This window comes from Chiloscyllium plagiosum, unplaced genomic scaffold, assembly GCF_037043375.1.
Source record: "Chiloscyllium plagiosum isolate Xiang-an unplaced genomic scaffold, Cpla_swu_hap1 HiC_scaffold_3, whole genome shotgun sequence".
Lineage (NCBI taxonomy): Eukaryota > Metazoa > Chordata > Chondrichthyes > Orectolobiformes > Hemiscylliidae > Chiloscyllium > Chiloscyllium plagiosum.
This window is the reverse complement of record NW_028270141.1, coordinates 75,044,739-75,062,862: the sequence shown is the minus strand read 5'-3', so window position 1 is coordinate 75,062,862 and position 18,124 is coordinate 75,044,739. Positions and strand designations below refer to the sequence as shown.

The 18,124-nt window shown below is 38.4% G+C and overlaps 1 protein-coding gene across 5 annotated transcripts in view; it reads left to right on the top strand.

Annotated features, from left to right (window-relative positions):
- Window positions 1–18,062, top strand: part of tpd52l1 (tpd52 like 1) — a 34,883-nt gene extending 16,821 nt beyond the window's left edge. For 3 of the 5 annotated variants that reach the window (XM_043683965.2, XM_043683993.2, XM_087980628.1), the window contains 4 exons: window positions 1,236–1,268; window positions 8,117–8,155; window positions 13,435–13,495; window positions 17,555–18,062. In XM_043683965.2, coding sequence (XP_043539900.2) covers window positions 1,236–1,268; window positions 8,117–8,155; window positions 13,435–13,495; window positions 17,555–17,680 — 259 coding nt within the window. In that variant the 3' untranslated portion in view covers window positions 17,681–18,062. The remainder of the gene's footprint in view (window positions 1–1,235; window positions 1,269–8,116; window positions 8,156–13,434; window positions 13,496–17,554) is intronic. The other 2 variants (XM_043683974.2, XM_043683988.2) reach the window with 2 other exon arrangements.
- Window positions 18,063–18,124: the final 62 nt, after the last annotated feature.

Here is an 18,124-nt window from a genome sequence, read left to right as displayed (position 1 = left end):
TGAATTTTCTCACCGTTTAGAAAGTAGTCCATGCTTGTATTCTTTTTTCCAAAGTGCAAGACCTCACATTTATTCACGTTGAATTTCATCAGCCTTTCCTGGACCACTCTCCCAAACTGTCTAGATCCTTCTGCAGCTTTCCCACTTCCTCAGTACTACCTGCCTGTCCACCTAACTTGGTTTCATCAGCAAACTTCGCTAGAATGCCCCCAGTCCCTCCATCCAGATCATTAATGTATAACGTGAACAGCTGCAGCTCCAACACTGAACCCTGTGGGACACCGCTTGTCACCGGCTGCCATTCCGAAAAAGAACCTCTTATCCCAACTCTCTGCCTCCTGTCAGACAGCCAATCCTCAATCCATGCCAGTGTGGCACCTTATCAAAGGCCTTTTGGAACTCTAGATAGACCACATCCACTGGGTTTCCCTGGTCTAATCTACTTGTCACCTCTTCAAAGAATTCTAGCAGGTTTGTCAGGCTCGACCTCCCCTTACTAAATCCATGTTGACTTGTTGTAATCCGACCCTGCTCTTCCAAGAATTTAGAAACCTCATTCTTAACGATGGATTCTAGAATTTTACCAACAACCGAGGTTAGGCTAATTGGCCTATAATTTTCTATCATTTGTCTTGATCCTTTCTTGAACAAGGGGGTTACAACAGCGATCTTCCAATCATTCGGGACTTTCCCTGACTCCAGTGACTTTTGAAAGATCTCAACCAACGCCTCCACTATTTCCTCAGCCAACTCCCTCAGAATTCTAGGATGTAGCCCATTGGGGCCAGGAGATTTGTCAATTTTTAGACCTTTTAGCTTTTCTAGCACTATCTCTTTTGTAATGGCAACCATACTCAACTCAGCCCCCTGACTCTCTTTAATTGTTGGGATATTACTCATATCTTCCACTGTGAAGACTGACGCAAAGTACTTAAGTTCTCCAGCCATTTCCTTATCTCCCATCACTAGCCTTCCAGCAACAGTTTGAAGTGGCCCAATGTCTACTTTTGCCTGTCGTTTGTTTCTTATGTATTGAAAGAAACTTTTACTATCATTTCTGATATTACTGGCTAGCCTACCTAACAAATATCTCAAAGAGAGCTTTATGCTGATGTCTGAGATATTCGTATATGTGTTAGCTAGCTTCATGTTTAATCATGCATTTTTCCAACAACTGCATTCTGCAGTGTACTATTTGTGCTGTTTGACTTTGATTTCTGACTGTTCTACTATAGCTTACAATATCTCAGACTTCTGCTCCCAAACAGGTGAGATCAAAATAGTTTTATGACTTTGATTTGTTTTTTAAAAGCTATCAATGTTGGAAATGCATGTTTTATATACAATTCCACATTCTCATTCTCTTTCTGATTAATGTGCTGGTCCATGCATGAAGAGTTGACCACCATATATTCTTTTTGACATTTCTTTAAGTGACTGGTTTTGTTTTCTGTGTGATGATCTACCATATTGAATCATATTAAAACCTCTAAGCTCTATTGTTGTTTTTATCTCGCAAATTTGCAGTGAGCATGTTTTAGTTTTCACTAACTGATACTTTAGTAGAATGATCAAGTGATACATTGTGCCTGTAGAGATTGAGAGAGATGGAAAGGATTTTTTTCACGATGTTGGCAAGAATAGTAATGTTGCACGTATTTTTATTTTGTTTTTTTTTGCCAATTTACTACTACAAGTTTTTCTACTGCCTGCAATCCCCTCCTAGGTGTGGACTAATGTACAGCTGCACAGATGACAGGCACCTTTTGGTAATTCATCTTGTAACTATGAGCTGAATTTTGAACCCTGCATAATGTCTCTGTTTGTGCACCCACCAACTCCTCCGTTCAAATGCAGACAGGCTACTAGTTTGTGCTTGGTGTGTTCAATCTGATATGTGTGGTGGATAGAGGACTGTGGGGAAGGCAACGCCTACTTACCTCAGCTGGAATTTTACTAGTCACAGAGTAAGTATCATGTGGGCCTATTTGCACTTGAGCCAATTGAAGTGCTTAATGGCCAATTAATGGCAGGGTATACCCAGGCTGTGTGGCAAGTCTGCCATTTAATTCCTGACACCCTAGCTACCAGTTAGGGGGTTGGTGCTTCCTCTTTGGACACCATGTGCCCCATGGAAATCAAGTATCCCTGGTTTTCTAGTCCCTGTTTGTTCCACCCCTCAGTGATCTCTTACTGGGTGGCTGACTGACTAAAGAATGCAATGGTTTTATCACCATTAAGTCAGTATCCTGACTTTTCCACCCTATTTTAAAAATGGAAAGTACTTCATGTGTGAACTAGAAAATAAGAACTTCACAGTTGCCAACCATAGCAAATTTACCTGGTTGTCTGGCTTTCAGTGCTGAGGTTCATGGTGTATGGGCTGGGTCCCAGCAATCCTCCTAGTGACTGGAGAGCTGCCTCCATCTGATTGACTGATTTTCTGACCATATTGAGGTGCAAGGTACTATACCCAGTTAGCATCCTGATTGCCCATGAAATCAGGTCAGGGATTCATGATCCTATGTAGGTGGCCAAACATTTCAAGTGGAGGCTGGGCCATTACACCTATGAGCTTAAGCTTTGAATGTCATCTCTGAACCTCATCCTGATCTCACCTATAGGAGCTAATCAAGGAAAAGGGCATTTCCCAAGGAATGCTGCTAATTGATGAGTAGGAATTTGCACGGTTTCCTGTCGTGAACATTTAGTACAGAGGATCAAAATGGCATCACACTGGTCCACTAGTTGAACTTATCCAATTTGCCATAAATCAGAAATCAAATTTGAAACTTTCCTCAATTTGTATTGCTTAGTTACTCAGTAGATAATTCTTCAAAAGGTTTTGTAAATTTATTTTGTCTGATGTTTAGTTCCTTTTTGCTTTTCCAGTTTTTAAAAATTCTTTTAGGACTAAAGAATCAGTGTTTAAAATATAAATACTCATTTAAAATTGAGCAGCTCGCTGTCAGGGAGTGCTTACAGCTTTTGGAAAGGATTCCTATAAAGAACCCCTTTCAAGTTACCCCACACTTTATGGCAATTCTTGGTATCATAAAGTAAAGCAGCCGTTGGGCAAAACAGCTGAAATCACAAAAACTGAAACAAGTACTAACCCATGGCATGCAGAGTACAAAATGTAATTAGATTACCAGTTGAAGTATTGTGTCTCATGGGATGGTAAAATCACAGGTATATGTACTTTAATTACATAACCCACAGTGACTACATTTTGTGTTGTGCTGTGACATTTCTTAGATGTCATGCATCAGTGTACCCTTCTTGAATTGTTTCTTTTCAACATCTAACTATTTTTTCATTTGCTTTTCTTTGTAGCTTTATACAGCTTTTGTCTCTTTCTTAGTTCCATACTACATAATATGTCAAGTGCAAAGCAAAGCAAAATGGTTAAGTATAAGTGAAAACATTTAGAAATATCAGTTGATTTAAGAACTATAACAAATATGTTAACACTGACCTTCATCCCAGTCAGAAAGATCTGCATTAATAAATATTTCCTGTGCTAGCATGTGTTTCCTGTGTTATTGTGTTTGCAATGATGCTGTGCATTTGAATGGTGACAAATGGTTCTTTCCATCACATTACTAATAAAACAGAAAATAAACAGTAAGAGAAAGAAAAAGATTGAAGCTAGAGGCAGATGGAGTACTAAATGATCCTTTTCAGAAATTAGTGTATTCTCCAAATCTTAGATGGGCATGGATTTGAGAGAAATTTAACATCTGAGAGTGGGAAAGTATTCCATATGATAGATGAAACCAAGCTTTAGCAATGAAGATAATGTGGAAGTCTTCAACAAGGTCAAAGTAAGAAGACCATTCTTGAACAAATGAAGGATTAAGGACAGACCATCAAATTGAAGAGATGACAGTTATTAGTTGAATGTGTGAAAGTAATGAAGATACAATTGATTTAGATTCTTTCAAGATTACTGACTTGTTCTGGTTGAAAAACCACTTGGGTAAGTAGCCAATGATTCCAAAAGTTTGATGTTGTCAGCTTCAAGGAATCTTATCCATCTTTCAAGTGGGCCAAGATACTGGTATATTCACTGATCCCACAGTTCCAATAGAAGAAGGAGAGTACATAGCCTTTCCATCAATGTGTCCTCAGCTGTTTCTCTGTGTGACAACTGGTTTCTTCAGAGCAAAGCTAAAGGGGAGCACGGTGCTCAGTCGTTAGCCTTGCTGCCTCACAGCGCCAGGCACCTGGGTACAAATGCACCCTCTGGTAACTGTATGGAGTTTGCATGTTCTTCCCGTGTCTGTGTGGGTTTCCTACGGGTGCCCTGGTTTCCTCCCAAAGTCAAAAGATGTGCAGATTAGCTGGACTGGCCATGACAAATTGTCCATAGTATCCAGGAATGTGCACGCAAGGTGAGTTAGCTATAGGAAATGCAGGAATTCAGGAATAGGGCAGTGGGGGTGAGTCTGGGTGGAATACTGTTTGGAGGGTCAGCGTGGACTCAATGCGTTAAGAGGTCTGCTTCCACACTGTAGGGATTCTATGAATCTAAAGCTTCAGAGCAACTAGAGGAGGTTTGGTCTCCAGACATGCACTGTGCAGGGCCACTGTCATGTAGACACTCTCTGGCACTCATGAACCAAACTCCCAGCTATGGGCCATTGTTCATTGTGGATACCTCAGGCGAGTTGATGACGAGAAACAAAGTTGACTTTACTCTGACCAAAAAGAAAGGTTGTCTAGTCCTTCAATTGGGAGACAATTAGCCAGCTGAAGAGGCCTGGAAAGAACATCTCTTCAAAATATTAAACAACAAGAGATGTCACTTGAGTGACAAGTGGGTGTGATTTCAGGAAGATTTCTTTATATTTGGCACCAAACCCTTCACAATAAAGACCAACACATTGCTGCCTTCCTCATTGCTTGCTGTAACTGCTTTTTAACTTTGTGTTTCTTGCATGTGTATACCTGCGTTTTTCTCAATAGTACAATTTAAAAGTTTGACCCCTTTACAAAAGAAGAGGGGTGGAGATATTGACCATAGAATTGAGTCTGACAGCAATTGAAGGCGATGCTTCTAACTTCCCAGTATACAAAATTGAGGCCTTTTTTGCTCATCCTCCAATAGATGTTGGACAAGTAGAGAACTAGAGACAGTAGATGGATATGGAGAGGCGATGGTGAGACAGAGCCAGGCTCTATCAGTGTGCGCGGAGATGCTAACACTGTTTTGAATAATGTCATTGAGGCATAGCATGGCTATAACAACTAAGTTAGAACTGAGGATAGATACTTTTGGGATGCCAGAAGTAACAGTGCTGCAGAAGGAAGGAAAGCCGTGGCTCATGATTTCTTAACTATGACAGAATAGATAGGAGGAAGCTGGGTATGCAGTTTCACAGCAGTGAGATGTTGGAGGTGGATGTTGTATTCAGCCATGTGAAAAAGCTGCGAACAGGATAAAGAGGACTAGTTTATCATAGACACAGACATGTGGAATGTGTTCTTTGATTTTGCTGAGAATTGTTTCAGTAATATAGTCGAGATAAAATTTTACTGGAAGGATTCAAACATGGAGTACTGTGAAAGATTGGCTCAAATTTTGGAGGCAACAGTATGGTCAGGAACTTTGGAGAGAAAAGTGAGTTAATGATGGGGCAGGAGTTTTCAGGGAAGAGAGGGTGAAAGATTTTTTCCCCAGAGGGTGATGATGGCAGATTAGAAGGAAAAGGGGACAATATGTAAGCAAAAAGAACCATGAACATTATCAAGATGGAGGACCTGAAATTGAAATTGGAAAGTTAGCATTTTGGTGGGAAAAGGTCAAAGGAGCAAGAGATGAATCTCACATGGACAAAATGAGCTCAGCAAGAGTATGAGGAGAGTCAGCAGAGAAACCAGAGGAAGATGCAAGTTCAAAATTGGCATTAGGGCTAGTGGTTGAGAAATCTTACTACACCTCCCCATACCACTAACATGACCCCAGACCTTAACCTGACACCTGTTACCCCAATTCCTTTCCAGACCAGCACCCACTCTTGCCCTCTCTATATATAAAAAAAGGGCAGAGTGGTGAGATCGACACTACTTGGAAAGTCCAGCCCAATGTTCTTGTGTAATGATTAGTTTTGGTCAAAGAAACTGGCTATCGAAAGCAGAGTAACTAAAGCAGCTGTCTATTAATGTGTGTTCCCAGGTACCTTCAAGTGTTCAGAGTCCTAATAATAATGAGCACAGAATTAAAATTTGTTCATGCAACGCACTTGGCAGTCATTGAGGAAGGTTCATAAAGATTTCAATAAGACATGGGGTACATTCTCCCATTTACTGTTGGTGCTTTGTCAAGTGAGATTCAAGGTGCCTGGACCATCATGGTTCAGAGCAACTTTTATCAGGCAATCTCCAGCTCTTCAAACCATTAATTATGCATTTGAACTCCTGAGTGCTTTCGTTAAGGAATTGTGCAACGAGAGAGTTAGAAGTATTTTCATCGCTGCTTGCAATATTTACATCCCTGGCACCATATTTAAACCCACTGGCATTTGACTTTGGATGCTGCACCACCAGGAACTGGCCCCCATACAGGAGTGCTCGATTGTTATTACCAAACACATGGCACAGAGGGAAGCAAAATTAACTCTCAATTTCACAGAAGGGACCTGTAGGTTTTTGTGGATAACTGGATGGTGCAGAGGAGGACAGTTTTTTCCCCACTCCGTTAGGCCATGCAACCAGACATTGCCAATCATTTTTGTGATGAAAAGGAATACCCAACATTGTAGGAGGAAAATCATTGAACTTCTATGTTCTGCATAGTTAACTGCAACTATCTTCTCTCTGCTATCCCTCGCTCAAAGGGCTAGCACACACTCTAACATTGCCCTATAAATCACAGAAACCCTACAGTGTGGAAACAGGCCATTAGTCCCAACAAGCCCAAACCGACCATTTCCCTACTCTGTTGCTCTACATTTACCCCAATTAATGCACCTAACCAACACATCGCTGAACAGTATGGGCAATTTAGCATGGTCGATCTGCCTCTCCTGCACATCTTTGGAGTGTGGCAGGAAACTGAAGCACCTGGAGGAAACCTACTCAAACATGGTAGAATGTGCAAACTCCACCCACAGTCGCTCGAGGCTGGAATTGAACTATGTAATTACTGTTCAATGGCTAGATTCTAAAGTCACCTTTATAGGTCTTGAAAGGAACGTTTCTCTCCACCTCAAGAACTAGTTTTGAGACATTCTCACTATTTTCCTGTCTGTTTTACCATTGCTCGAGCCACACCTGGAAGGGGATAATTCATGGAGCAGGCAGAACCAACTTAGTGTCCATATGAATGAGTTAATACATTTTGAAATTTATAACCAGAAATAGGAATGTACGCTTAGTGGAAAGGGAGTGAAATCAGCATTAAATGAAAGCAGAAAGGCAAAGATAGTTGTATATAATTCTCAAACAGTGAGTGCAGGTAGATAACAGTTTTGAAGCCAATAATGTTCTGATATTTATAAGTAGATACAGAGTACAAAAATTGAGTAGTATTAATACATTTATTGGTTAAACCACGGTTGAAATACTCTGTGCAGTTTTGGATGCCCCTGCACTTAAAGGACATTAAAACTATAGATGTATTAGAAAAGAGAAATCCTATATTATGAAATTACATGAGGACTATCTCATCGAAACATGGTTGGCTAAGAAGAAATTTAGAACAGCTTTAACATCATAAAGTGTTTTAAGAGTAAATAAAGAAAGGACTATTGCCTCTATCTGGAAGTTCAGTAACAAGTATTTATTACTTTAAGAAGGCAGCTCACCACCACCATCTCAAGGGCAACTAGGGATGGGCAGTAAATGCTGAGTAGCCCATGTGTCACGAGTGAATAAAGAAAACAATGGAATATTCAGAGCTGGAAGAAGTGCCTGGGCAGTATTTTAACATGATAGCCACCCCTTCATGTTTATGCTACCAATTTAAACATTTTCTTATATATTAACATTGCCATCAAGCTTTGAATGTTAAGTAACTTTAGTAACTGTTTTGTTGGTGGCCTTTTTGTATACCTACTGCTTGACTTAAGCACATTGAATTTTTTTTTCCCTCAATGCTTCCATATGTCAGTCACCCTATGCAGCATTCTATTAGTACGCCAACTACAAGGTAATGTGATGTGTGTTGATGTAACTAAGACCTAGCTAAATTTAAAATGTTAAGCTCTATTTGAACAGCTTTAACTGTACTTTTTTTTCATTTTGGGGAAAAACCAAAAGACTTGGGAACATTTTTGATAAACCAGTGGTGTTGGTTTCTTGTGTGTTCTGTCGTGTTTTATGGAAATAAATGCTTTTCAACTGTGGTAGATTACGCTTATCAATTATGTTTGTAAAACCAGATGATCAATAGAATGACAGTACTTCACTTTGGACTTGGTAAAGTTTTAAGGTTTCTTCCCATAAAATTAATTGTTAACATCATTTGCCTCTTGAAAATCAAAACAACATTGTGATTTCCTCCAACACTTGTCACTTGTGTTAGAATTATTTTATTTTGATTAAAAAATGTAATCGGACAACATTTACAAGGCATCTGGATGGGTATAGGGATAGAGGGATCTGGTCCAAATGCTGGCAAATGGGACTAGGTTGGATTGGGAAGTCTTGTTGGCGTGATAAGTAGGATTAAAGGGTCTGACTTTGACTATCTTGGAAGAATTATATGGCCCATTGAGAACTGAACTAATATTTGTAGCTGCTACTACTGTATTTTAATTTGTTATTTATAATAATCAACTGCTTATAAATGCAAGGTTCCTAGTGGTTCCCTTGTGTCAGTTATGAACATCACAAGTACGGGAAGGCAATTTCAACCAAACATAAATTTTCAGTTGTCTTGAAAAGGCACTTTCCCATTTGGTATGAATACAGTAACAGTTAACCACCAGAAAACGTGGTATTAATTAGTCTGATTGCTGTACTCCTGGTCCTCCACTGGAGTGGTTTTAGATTAGAAAATATCTGAAGTTGTTTTAGAACCACCTACCTGTACCACAGCTTCCACAATAAGTGCTTAAGTTGGAAGAAATAATAAGAAGCACTTATTAAGTATTACTTAGTTAACAATTTTAACAGACAATAACATATTCATTTGGGATTTACTTATAATTTGCAGACAATAGCACATCACAATACTTTTCTTCTATCTATAATGTAGGTATTAATTAGTGAACAGACTAAATCCATTCAAACATATTAAGCATTTATTCACTCTTATTAGCAGTATTAATTTTTGAATAATATCATCTTGATTTATCAATTGTAGATACCAGTCATTGTACAAGTGGTCGTAAAAATGGTTGATTTACGTTGCTGTGTACCTGAGTACTAACCTTTTATGATTCATTTACCAGGATGCCCAGATTCTTGTGTCAGTGTCTTGCAATCTCTCACTGCACTTAAATAATATGCTACTTTTATTGATTGCAACCCCCACCCCGCCCACTGTCTTGTTATTTATATTTTGCTTTATTATTGTTGCTTTTTCTATTTGTCCTGTCAAAATGGACAAGCTTGTTTTAATTAATTATGCATTATTTGCCTTTCTTGGTGAGGAACTTCATCTACCTGTGTTCTTTTGCAGATTCCTTATGCCTTTCTGACATCAGCAAATGTAACAACATACATTCAGCACCTTTGTTCAAATTATTGATATGTTATAAATAGTTGAGGCTTTGTGGTACTCTACTAGTTACATCTTGCCAATTGTAAAATTACCTATTTATGCCTTTCCTCTGCTGCCTGTTAGCTGACCACTACTGCACCTGTTCACTGATACTTCCTCCTTACACCATGTGCATATTTCGTGTAGCAACCTTGTGATGAGAATTTTTAAATGCCTTCTGGAAAGACAAGTACACCACAGCCACAGAATCCCTTTATCCATGTTGCTTCTTACTTAAAGAGCACCAGTAAATTAGTCAAACACAAATGCCCTTTCATGATACCTCTTGACTCTGCCTGATTGCATTCAGATTTTCTAAGCTTCCTGCAATAATCTGCTTAGTAATAGATTCCAACAATTTTCCAATGACTGATGTTCCCTGCCTTTTCTCTCTCTTTCTTGAGTAGAGGAGGTGCACATGCTATTTTCCAGACTCATGAGACCTTTCCAGAATTAGGAAATGTTGAAAAAATGCATCCATGCTTTCAGCAGCCACTTCTTTTTAAGACCTTAGGATGAGATTCATCAGGGTCTGGGGGTTTGCTATCATTTAATTCTAATAATTTTCTCAGTGTCCTTACCCTGCTGATTTTGATTGCTTTAAGTTCTTTCTATCCTGTCACTTCTTGATGTACAATTATTTCTGGGTGTTTGTTTCTTTATCAAAGACAAGTACAAAATAGTTGTTCACCTAATTGTCAGTTCCCTGATACTCTATTATTTATTCCTCAATCTCACATTTTAGAGGGCCAGTGCTCACTTTAGTTCATCTTTTCATTGTTAAATCCATGTCGAACCACTAATCTATTTATTCCCCTCATACTCTTATTTCCTCTTTTTTTGTCATTCTTTATTGGTTTTATGTTACATCCAATCAGATTTACAACTATCTTTATGGACTTGTACACTGTTTATTTTAGTTTGATAGTATATTTAACTTCCTTAGTTAGCAATGGATAGTGTGTCCCTCCCTGGAGTCTTTCTTTCTCACTGAAATCTGTCATTGCTGAGTGAAATGAAATATCTCCTTTTATTTAAATTTAAATATGAGTCTTAGACCCACTTTGAATTTCACATTCAATTTTAACGACAGTATTATATAGGGATGACTTTATTATCGGTTTATTAATTAGTCATACCTAATTGCACATAGTCGGATCTGGAATAACCTGTTCTCTGAGTGGCACCAAAATGTGCTGTTCTAAGAAGACTCTACGTATTCATCTTCCAGGCTATTTTTCTCAATCTGATTCATCCGCTTAATATGTCGATTAAAGTTACCCATGATTTTTACTACATTTTTCATAAGCTTCTGTATTTCTTCCTGTATTTCTAATCCTATAGTGTAGTCGCTGTTTAGAGACCTACAGACCATTCCCACAAATGACTTTTATCTATGCTGTTTTTTTTCATTTTTGACCAAACTGATTCCACATCTTAATCTTTAGAAGTAAGGTCATCTCTGTGTATCGTACTAATGCCATCCTTAAATGACAGAGCTAACTTCCCCCTTTCGTTAGCTTTCTACCCTTCAGGAATGTTATATCTTTGATATTTAGGTCCTGCAGCCATGTCTTTGTTATGGCTTTAGATCTAACATATCTCAATTTGAGCTGATAATTCAACCATTTTCCTTCTAAGGCGATAGAATTATAGGCATCTAAATGCATATCATTTATTAATTTTCAAATTACAGCCTTATCTGCAGATACTGTTAGGTTTATATGTTGTGTCACTTCCTACCACATTTTGATTATCATTAAATAAAATACTAAAGAACTGCAGATGCTGGAAATCAAAAATAACTGGAAAGACTCAGCAGGTCTGGCAGCATCTGTGGAAAGAAAGCAGAGTTAGCATTTTGGGTCCATTGACTCTTCTTCAGAACTGATTGGGAAAGATTGGTATGTATGCTAAAGATGGGGTGAGGAGAGGAGTAAATGATAGATGGAGTTGGAGCTGAGAGAGAAACCATTGGGTAGACAAAGGAATGGGTAACGGTCGGCCTGGGGGAATGAGTAGCTGCCAATGGGAACCATTAGTGACTGATAGTGGGTTGTTTTTGGTCCCATCAGTTCTGTAGAAGGGTCACTGGACCCGAAACATTAACTGTCTCCGCATATGCTGAGTTTGTCCAGCAATTTCTGATTTCATTTCAGATTATCATTAGCCTTATTGTTACTTTGCTGTCTTGACTGTTCTCTCTTTAATTTATCACATCTAATTAAATCTATCACATGGATTGCCTAATTATATAACTAGACAGAGCAAAATGGGTCAGCTGAAGACCATTCCAATGCTATTGGGGCAGCGCTGTGGCTCTGGTTAGCACTGTTGCCTCACAGCACCAGGGACGCATGTTCAATTCCCACCTTGGACAACTGCTTGTGTGGAGTTTGCAGATTCTCCCTGTGTCTATATTAGTTTCCTCCTACAATCCAAAGATGTGCAGGTTAGGTGATTTGACCATGCTAAATTGCCCATAGCATTCAGGGAGGTGCATTAGTCTGGGGTAAATGTAAAGTAGTAGGGTAATGGATCTGGATAGGTTACTCTTCGGAGGGTCGGTGTGGACTTGGGCTGAAGGACCTGTTTCCATACTGTAGGGATTCTATGATTCTATAGTTCCCACTTTCTCCAGTATGGTGCCAGTGCCCCATAAATTGAAACCTATTTCCTCCACAACAGCCTTTGAGATACATATTAAATCTCTAGTCTCTTACCCTACTCCAGTTTGTTCAGGCCTCCGGTCGTATTTCAGAGGTAACTTTGAGGTTTGCTTTTTAGTTTAGCCCAAGGCTACTCATACGCCCTGAGTAGAAAACAAACAGAAAAAAAACTTACTAACCAATCAACCATCTAGTTTACTGGTGTCACACTTGGATTTTTCTCTCAACTTGGCTGATCCAGTGTCCACTGAATAAATCCCACCACCGACCCCCCTTATCTCGCCCAAGTCCTACACTAACCTTTTAACATATTGTACTGTTCTCATTCACCCCTGCTCCCATCCTACTCGCAATTATCACACCCAGCCTCCCCTTGTGCTTCATACCGTCTGGTCCCTCAGCGCTCACACTGTTCTGTTATCATCTTTCTTTTGATGAAACCTCACCATATGCTAGCATGGTAAAGATTCCTATTATATGTTAAATTTGAGTTCTGCCTTTAGAGTGTACGTAACTCTGTAATTTCTACTGGATACGCCTGTGTTTTGAAAAAGCTTAGACTTATTGGTTTAGTATCTGGGCATCTCTTCATAAAGTCAACTTATTTTGAGTCACTAGAAAGTTTTTAGACTTACTGTTACATCAATAGTTTGTAACTTGATTATAAATTGGAAGTGCATACAGCAGGCTTGTTTGTATAAAACATGATTCTTCATAAGATTGTTAATATTTATAGGATATGAATCAAAATTTGTGAGCCATTTACCTAATCTCAATTAAATGAATAAAACTGCAGAACGCAAATCATTATATTTCTTAAAAATAGAAATTGCTGGAAAAGCTCAGCAGGTCTGGCAGCAGCTGTGAAGAGAAATCAGTTAACGTTTCTGATCTGGTGATCCTTCCTCAGAACCCAAACTGGACCCAAAACGTTAACTCTGATTTCTCTTCACAGATGCTGCAGACCTGCTGAGCTTTTCCAGCAATTCCTGTTTTTGTTTCTGAATTACAGCATCCACATCTTCTGATTTTTGATATTTCTTGTTGCCACAGAAATTCTCCAGCGTTCAAATCCTTTGAAGAACAGATGGAAACTACAGTTAGCAGTTTGAAGGTAAATGTTTGCCTGTCATGATATGGTGGTGAAATGTGTCAGCCTTGTAATATCTCTTAAACCAACCCAATTAGCGTGGTTTGATCTAATTTTGTTGCATGTAGAGTTTGACCTTGCCTTTAGACATTTGAATTTAATAACATCTTTGTCAAAATTTCATCCAATTAAAGTACTGAAGTTTCACATTTTAAGGAGGCTGTTTGTTATATCATATAGGATATATGGCACAACAACCAAGGTGTGCAAGTGTTTAAGCTCTATTTGTGTTTCCTCCCATTTCTCCAAAATATCTAGCATTGTAACATCTTTTCCTGTCTCCATCATATGCTTATATAAAGCTTCCCCTAAATGTTTTATACTATTTGCTTCTACCGCTGTCTATGCTTTCTTATCATTCTTTGGATGAACTCCCTATTGGATTTCTTGGTAACTATATTAGTGGTTCTAATTATGCTCTTTCTGCCAAGATGTTACATTTTATTTGTTTCCACTCTGTAAGAACTGTTCATAATTTTAAAAGCTTCTGTTGGATCACCTGTCAATCCTATTTAAATATAGAATCCTTTATTGGCATTTATAGCTATGCATTTCTGGTAACATCCTTGGAAGTTTTCAATGTACTGTCCCCAACACCTCTCCATCATTTATATAAAATTACATTGAGAACTGAACATGTTTCTCAAGGTGTGGTGCAGGCAAAATTTGATACAACTTTTGTAAATTTAGTATATATTTATCTAACTTTGAATTTACTTAAACTTGAACATAGTCACTTGGTTCAGTGGAAATACAAATTAGGGAAGGTGATTTTACATCATCATCCCAAGTCAAAATTATTCTATGGAGAGGGAAAAGGACTAATGTGACCCAGTCACTGAAAAGAGGGAGATGGCAAATAGGGGTCAAATCACATTTCAGGATTTCAGACTTTGCTATTGTGAAGAAACTTTGATTCCTTAATATTGAATATGGTATAATGGTACAACCAACATTGGTTAGCCCATTTTAAATTTCTACTACCCTTATAATGTACTGCTGTTAGGTATTGTCATGGTGCTGTGAGGTAGGAAGTTTTAGGATTTTGACCCAACAGTAGGATAGGCCAGGGACACTCACCTGGATTAGTCTGGTGGCAGAGCGAGTACAGGACCCAACCAGTGGCATGCAGCTGAAGGTGCTCAGAGGAATGCTTGGTGATCTTGATGGTGCTTCAGTCAATGGTTGCTTTAAATCATGTGTAATCAGTGAGACAGTCAAGCTGCACATCATCAAGTGCAGAGTGCTGTAGTGCCTGATGTGTGCTTTATTTTATTTCAAAAATATACTTTATTCCTAAAATTATTTTGATATCTATACAATTTGGTCATGCCATACATACATATACATTTCATTTCTTTACATACAGAGATTGGAATTAATCATTCCTATATATAGGTCTGTACGTTTACCATCCATATAATTAGCTGAGACATCCGCAGAGCCGACTTGCTGAGTGGGCTCCCTGTTCTTCTTTGGCGGGCAGACGTTACGCGGTGGTCTTTCCCCACTGCGCCTTGGCGGCAGCTGCCCCAAGCCACAGCTATAAGATCAACCTACCCATTCTCCCATACAGCAAGCTTGACTTCAGAGAAGCACCAGTCCTCAACTCATTTACAATATAGGTTAGTGGATAGCCGTATTCCTTATTTGTTGTTGGCCCCTTTCAGTGAAAGTCCATCAGAGCTCGTGCATGAATATTATTTTGAAAGTGTACTTGTTCTTGGCATTTCCTCTGAGAAAGCCCAGCACAGGGATTACACTCAAGTTAGATGGTTAGTTGAGATCCAATCCAGAGACTTGAACCAGAAATGTAATCTGACACTTCGGTGCAGTACTGAGGACATGCTGAACAGGGAGCAAAGGGGTGAAATGGGACTGGAGAGAGGGAGGTTAGTATGGGTCGGTGTTGGAGCTTCTCACTGAAGGGGACTTCTAATCAAGTCACTGAGGAAACCAACTCCCAGATTCTTCTGTCTTAGTGTGAAAATTGTATGCCTTTATTGACGGTGTTCCTGTCACAGGGATAGGGCACAATGTTCTTTGGAGGGTCAGCGCAGACTGAATGGGCTGATGGCATTTTCTGCATAGCTTGCTGGTTGCTGGGATGTGTTCACAGCAGGCTCTGGAAGGTGTTTGAGTTCCTAAGGGGGAGGCAAGTGAATCCTTGTCCCTTTCAGAACTGGCTCTAAACTGGATCTTGCCATCAGCTTTCCATGATGTCACCTCTGACAACATTTCCCAAAATGTGTCCAGCCAGAGTTGGCAACTCTATGCTAGAAATACCTCGAGGGTCTGATAGTGTCATGGAGAAACAGATTACATACTCAAAGTATAAATCCTTTCATCAGAACTAGAATTTGTTAGAATTATAATAGGTTCTAACCAAGTGAGAAGAGACAGGGTGCAAGAAGAACATACTTAAGAATTAAAGATAAGAGCGATTAAGCAACATAAATTTTGATGATGTGAGGACAAAGGGAGTGGTAATGGATTAAGGGAACATACAAACTCAGTATCTGGACATACTGTGAATGGCTGCCAACCAAAAGCAAAGCAGAAGAAAATGGTCATTTTGTTTCATGTCTTTCACACTTTATCAGATCCACCTATTCTATCAATTGTGTTTCCCTATATACAGGAACATAAGTAGCAGCAAAATCTCTGAAATAAGGAATGATAACCAAATAAACCCTTAAAAATGAAAAAAGTTATGAAATATAAAGGTGCACAGAAAAAAAGTGTTGATGTTTAACAAATTTTCAAGTTGGGTTTATTGCTCACGGATAGTTGGAAGTTATTATCAGATGGTTGGTGTCAGGAGACAGCCTGTTTCTGATCTTTTTTCAATCCTTCCGTTTCACTTTCCTAAAACAAATCACAATTCTCAACCTTTCCCAAATCTCATCAAAGGTCACAGACATGAAGCATTAGCTCTGTTTCTGTCTTCACTGATGCTGCCCAACCAGCTAAATGCTGAGTATATTAGTAATTGCTGTTACTTTAAATTATCTGTACAGCTCTTTACTTCCATGTATTTTTCTGTATATCCTGTTTAAATTCCTTGCCTTTGATCACTTTTCAGCCTTTTGGCTAAGATCAAGTGTAGTTTCTGTTCCAAATTCCTTGCCTTTGACAAAAGACAATCCAGTAACAAGTTGTGTCTTTACAGAAAATGAAGATTGACCTCCCCCAATGTGCTGTGCAGCAAGTAGTTTTGTTCTAATAAATATCAGATGGTATTCACCTATTTGTAAATTTTTTATCAGGAGAATTTGTCCATGGGTGATGAAATGGCTGAATGCCAATTATAGTTCTTTTGCATGAACAGGGTCAGAGAGTCTTTTAAAAGATTTAATTAGAAACTAATCTAAACAGTGACAATGTATAAGTAATTGTAGAAGAGATTTCTTTGTAAAAATTGTTTTGAGAGACTAGCTATTTACATGAGCTTTATTTTTACTTCAAACCCGTGCAACAGAGATACAAACAATGAAGCTGCGGGAACCTAATGCTCAAAAGTAATCAGCAGATTAAATAATAGATTGCTGTTTCAGGATTCTGAAGACAGTTTGAGTTCCTGGTGTTCTCCCCGTGTCTAAGGTTACATAATCAGTTATGTGTAAGTTTCTGTGCTAATATTATCTGTTGTATGCTGCTTTTCCTGGCAGTGTGATTATTATCCTAGGCCACTTCAAATTGGTAAACAGCTTTTTGTTGCCCCTTGGTTTTTCATTTCTCAGAATGTCATCACCACCCAAAATGGTCACCTTTCTTTTTAGCTACTTATCCAAACTGCTGGAGTTTACTTCTCTTTGAGTGACTTGGTTATATATTCTTGGATGTATTGTTTTTCTAGAATTGTTTATTCTAAAAAGTCCTGATCTCCAAGTTAACTAATGAAAGGCAACTATGATATTCAGTCCGATTAAAAACATGTTGCTATATAGAGATTTCGAATTGGCATAATGTGTCTGGTAATATTGTTTTTTAAAACACTTCAATAATCTTGTGTTTGTTTAGTGCAAAGTTGGTGTGTCTGCCCACAGCAGTGGAAGTTTTGAAGATGTGCTGAATTCTACTGCCAGTGCTAATATTCAGGAATCAACTTCACGAAATCTTCCAGCAGAAGACATTGAATATTTTTAAATCTTTTCTCTAATACTGTGGGGTTAAAAATGTATAAATCTTGGTGTTATTAGATTTTATTTAAAATTCAGTAAACCTGTCTTTGAGTATATTGGGGAAAATCGCCTGGAATTATTTAAAACAAAATAGTGGGAAAAAACTTTCTACATTATATTAATAGAAAATTGTTGCACATACTTTTATTCTTGGACCATCTTTATTAACTTATAAAGTGCTTATTTCTAAACATGAATTGTAAGCTCCATTTGTACTTGTATTGTAATGCAGTAAGTTCACAAGTAACAATTTCTGTTAAAAGGAATGTTATACAAACCACTGTTTGGAATACTTAATGTATTGTATTTCAGAAGTCTTACAGAAAAAAAAATATTTCTTGATGAGGCTCCGTTTGCAATTTTTTGATGTTTATGAAGTGAAATGATTTAAAATTATGTATTTGGAAAT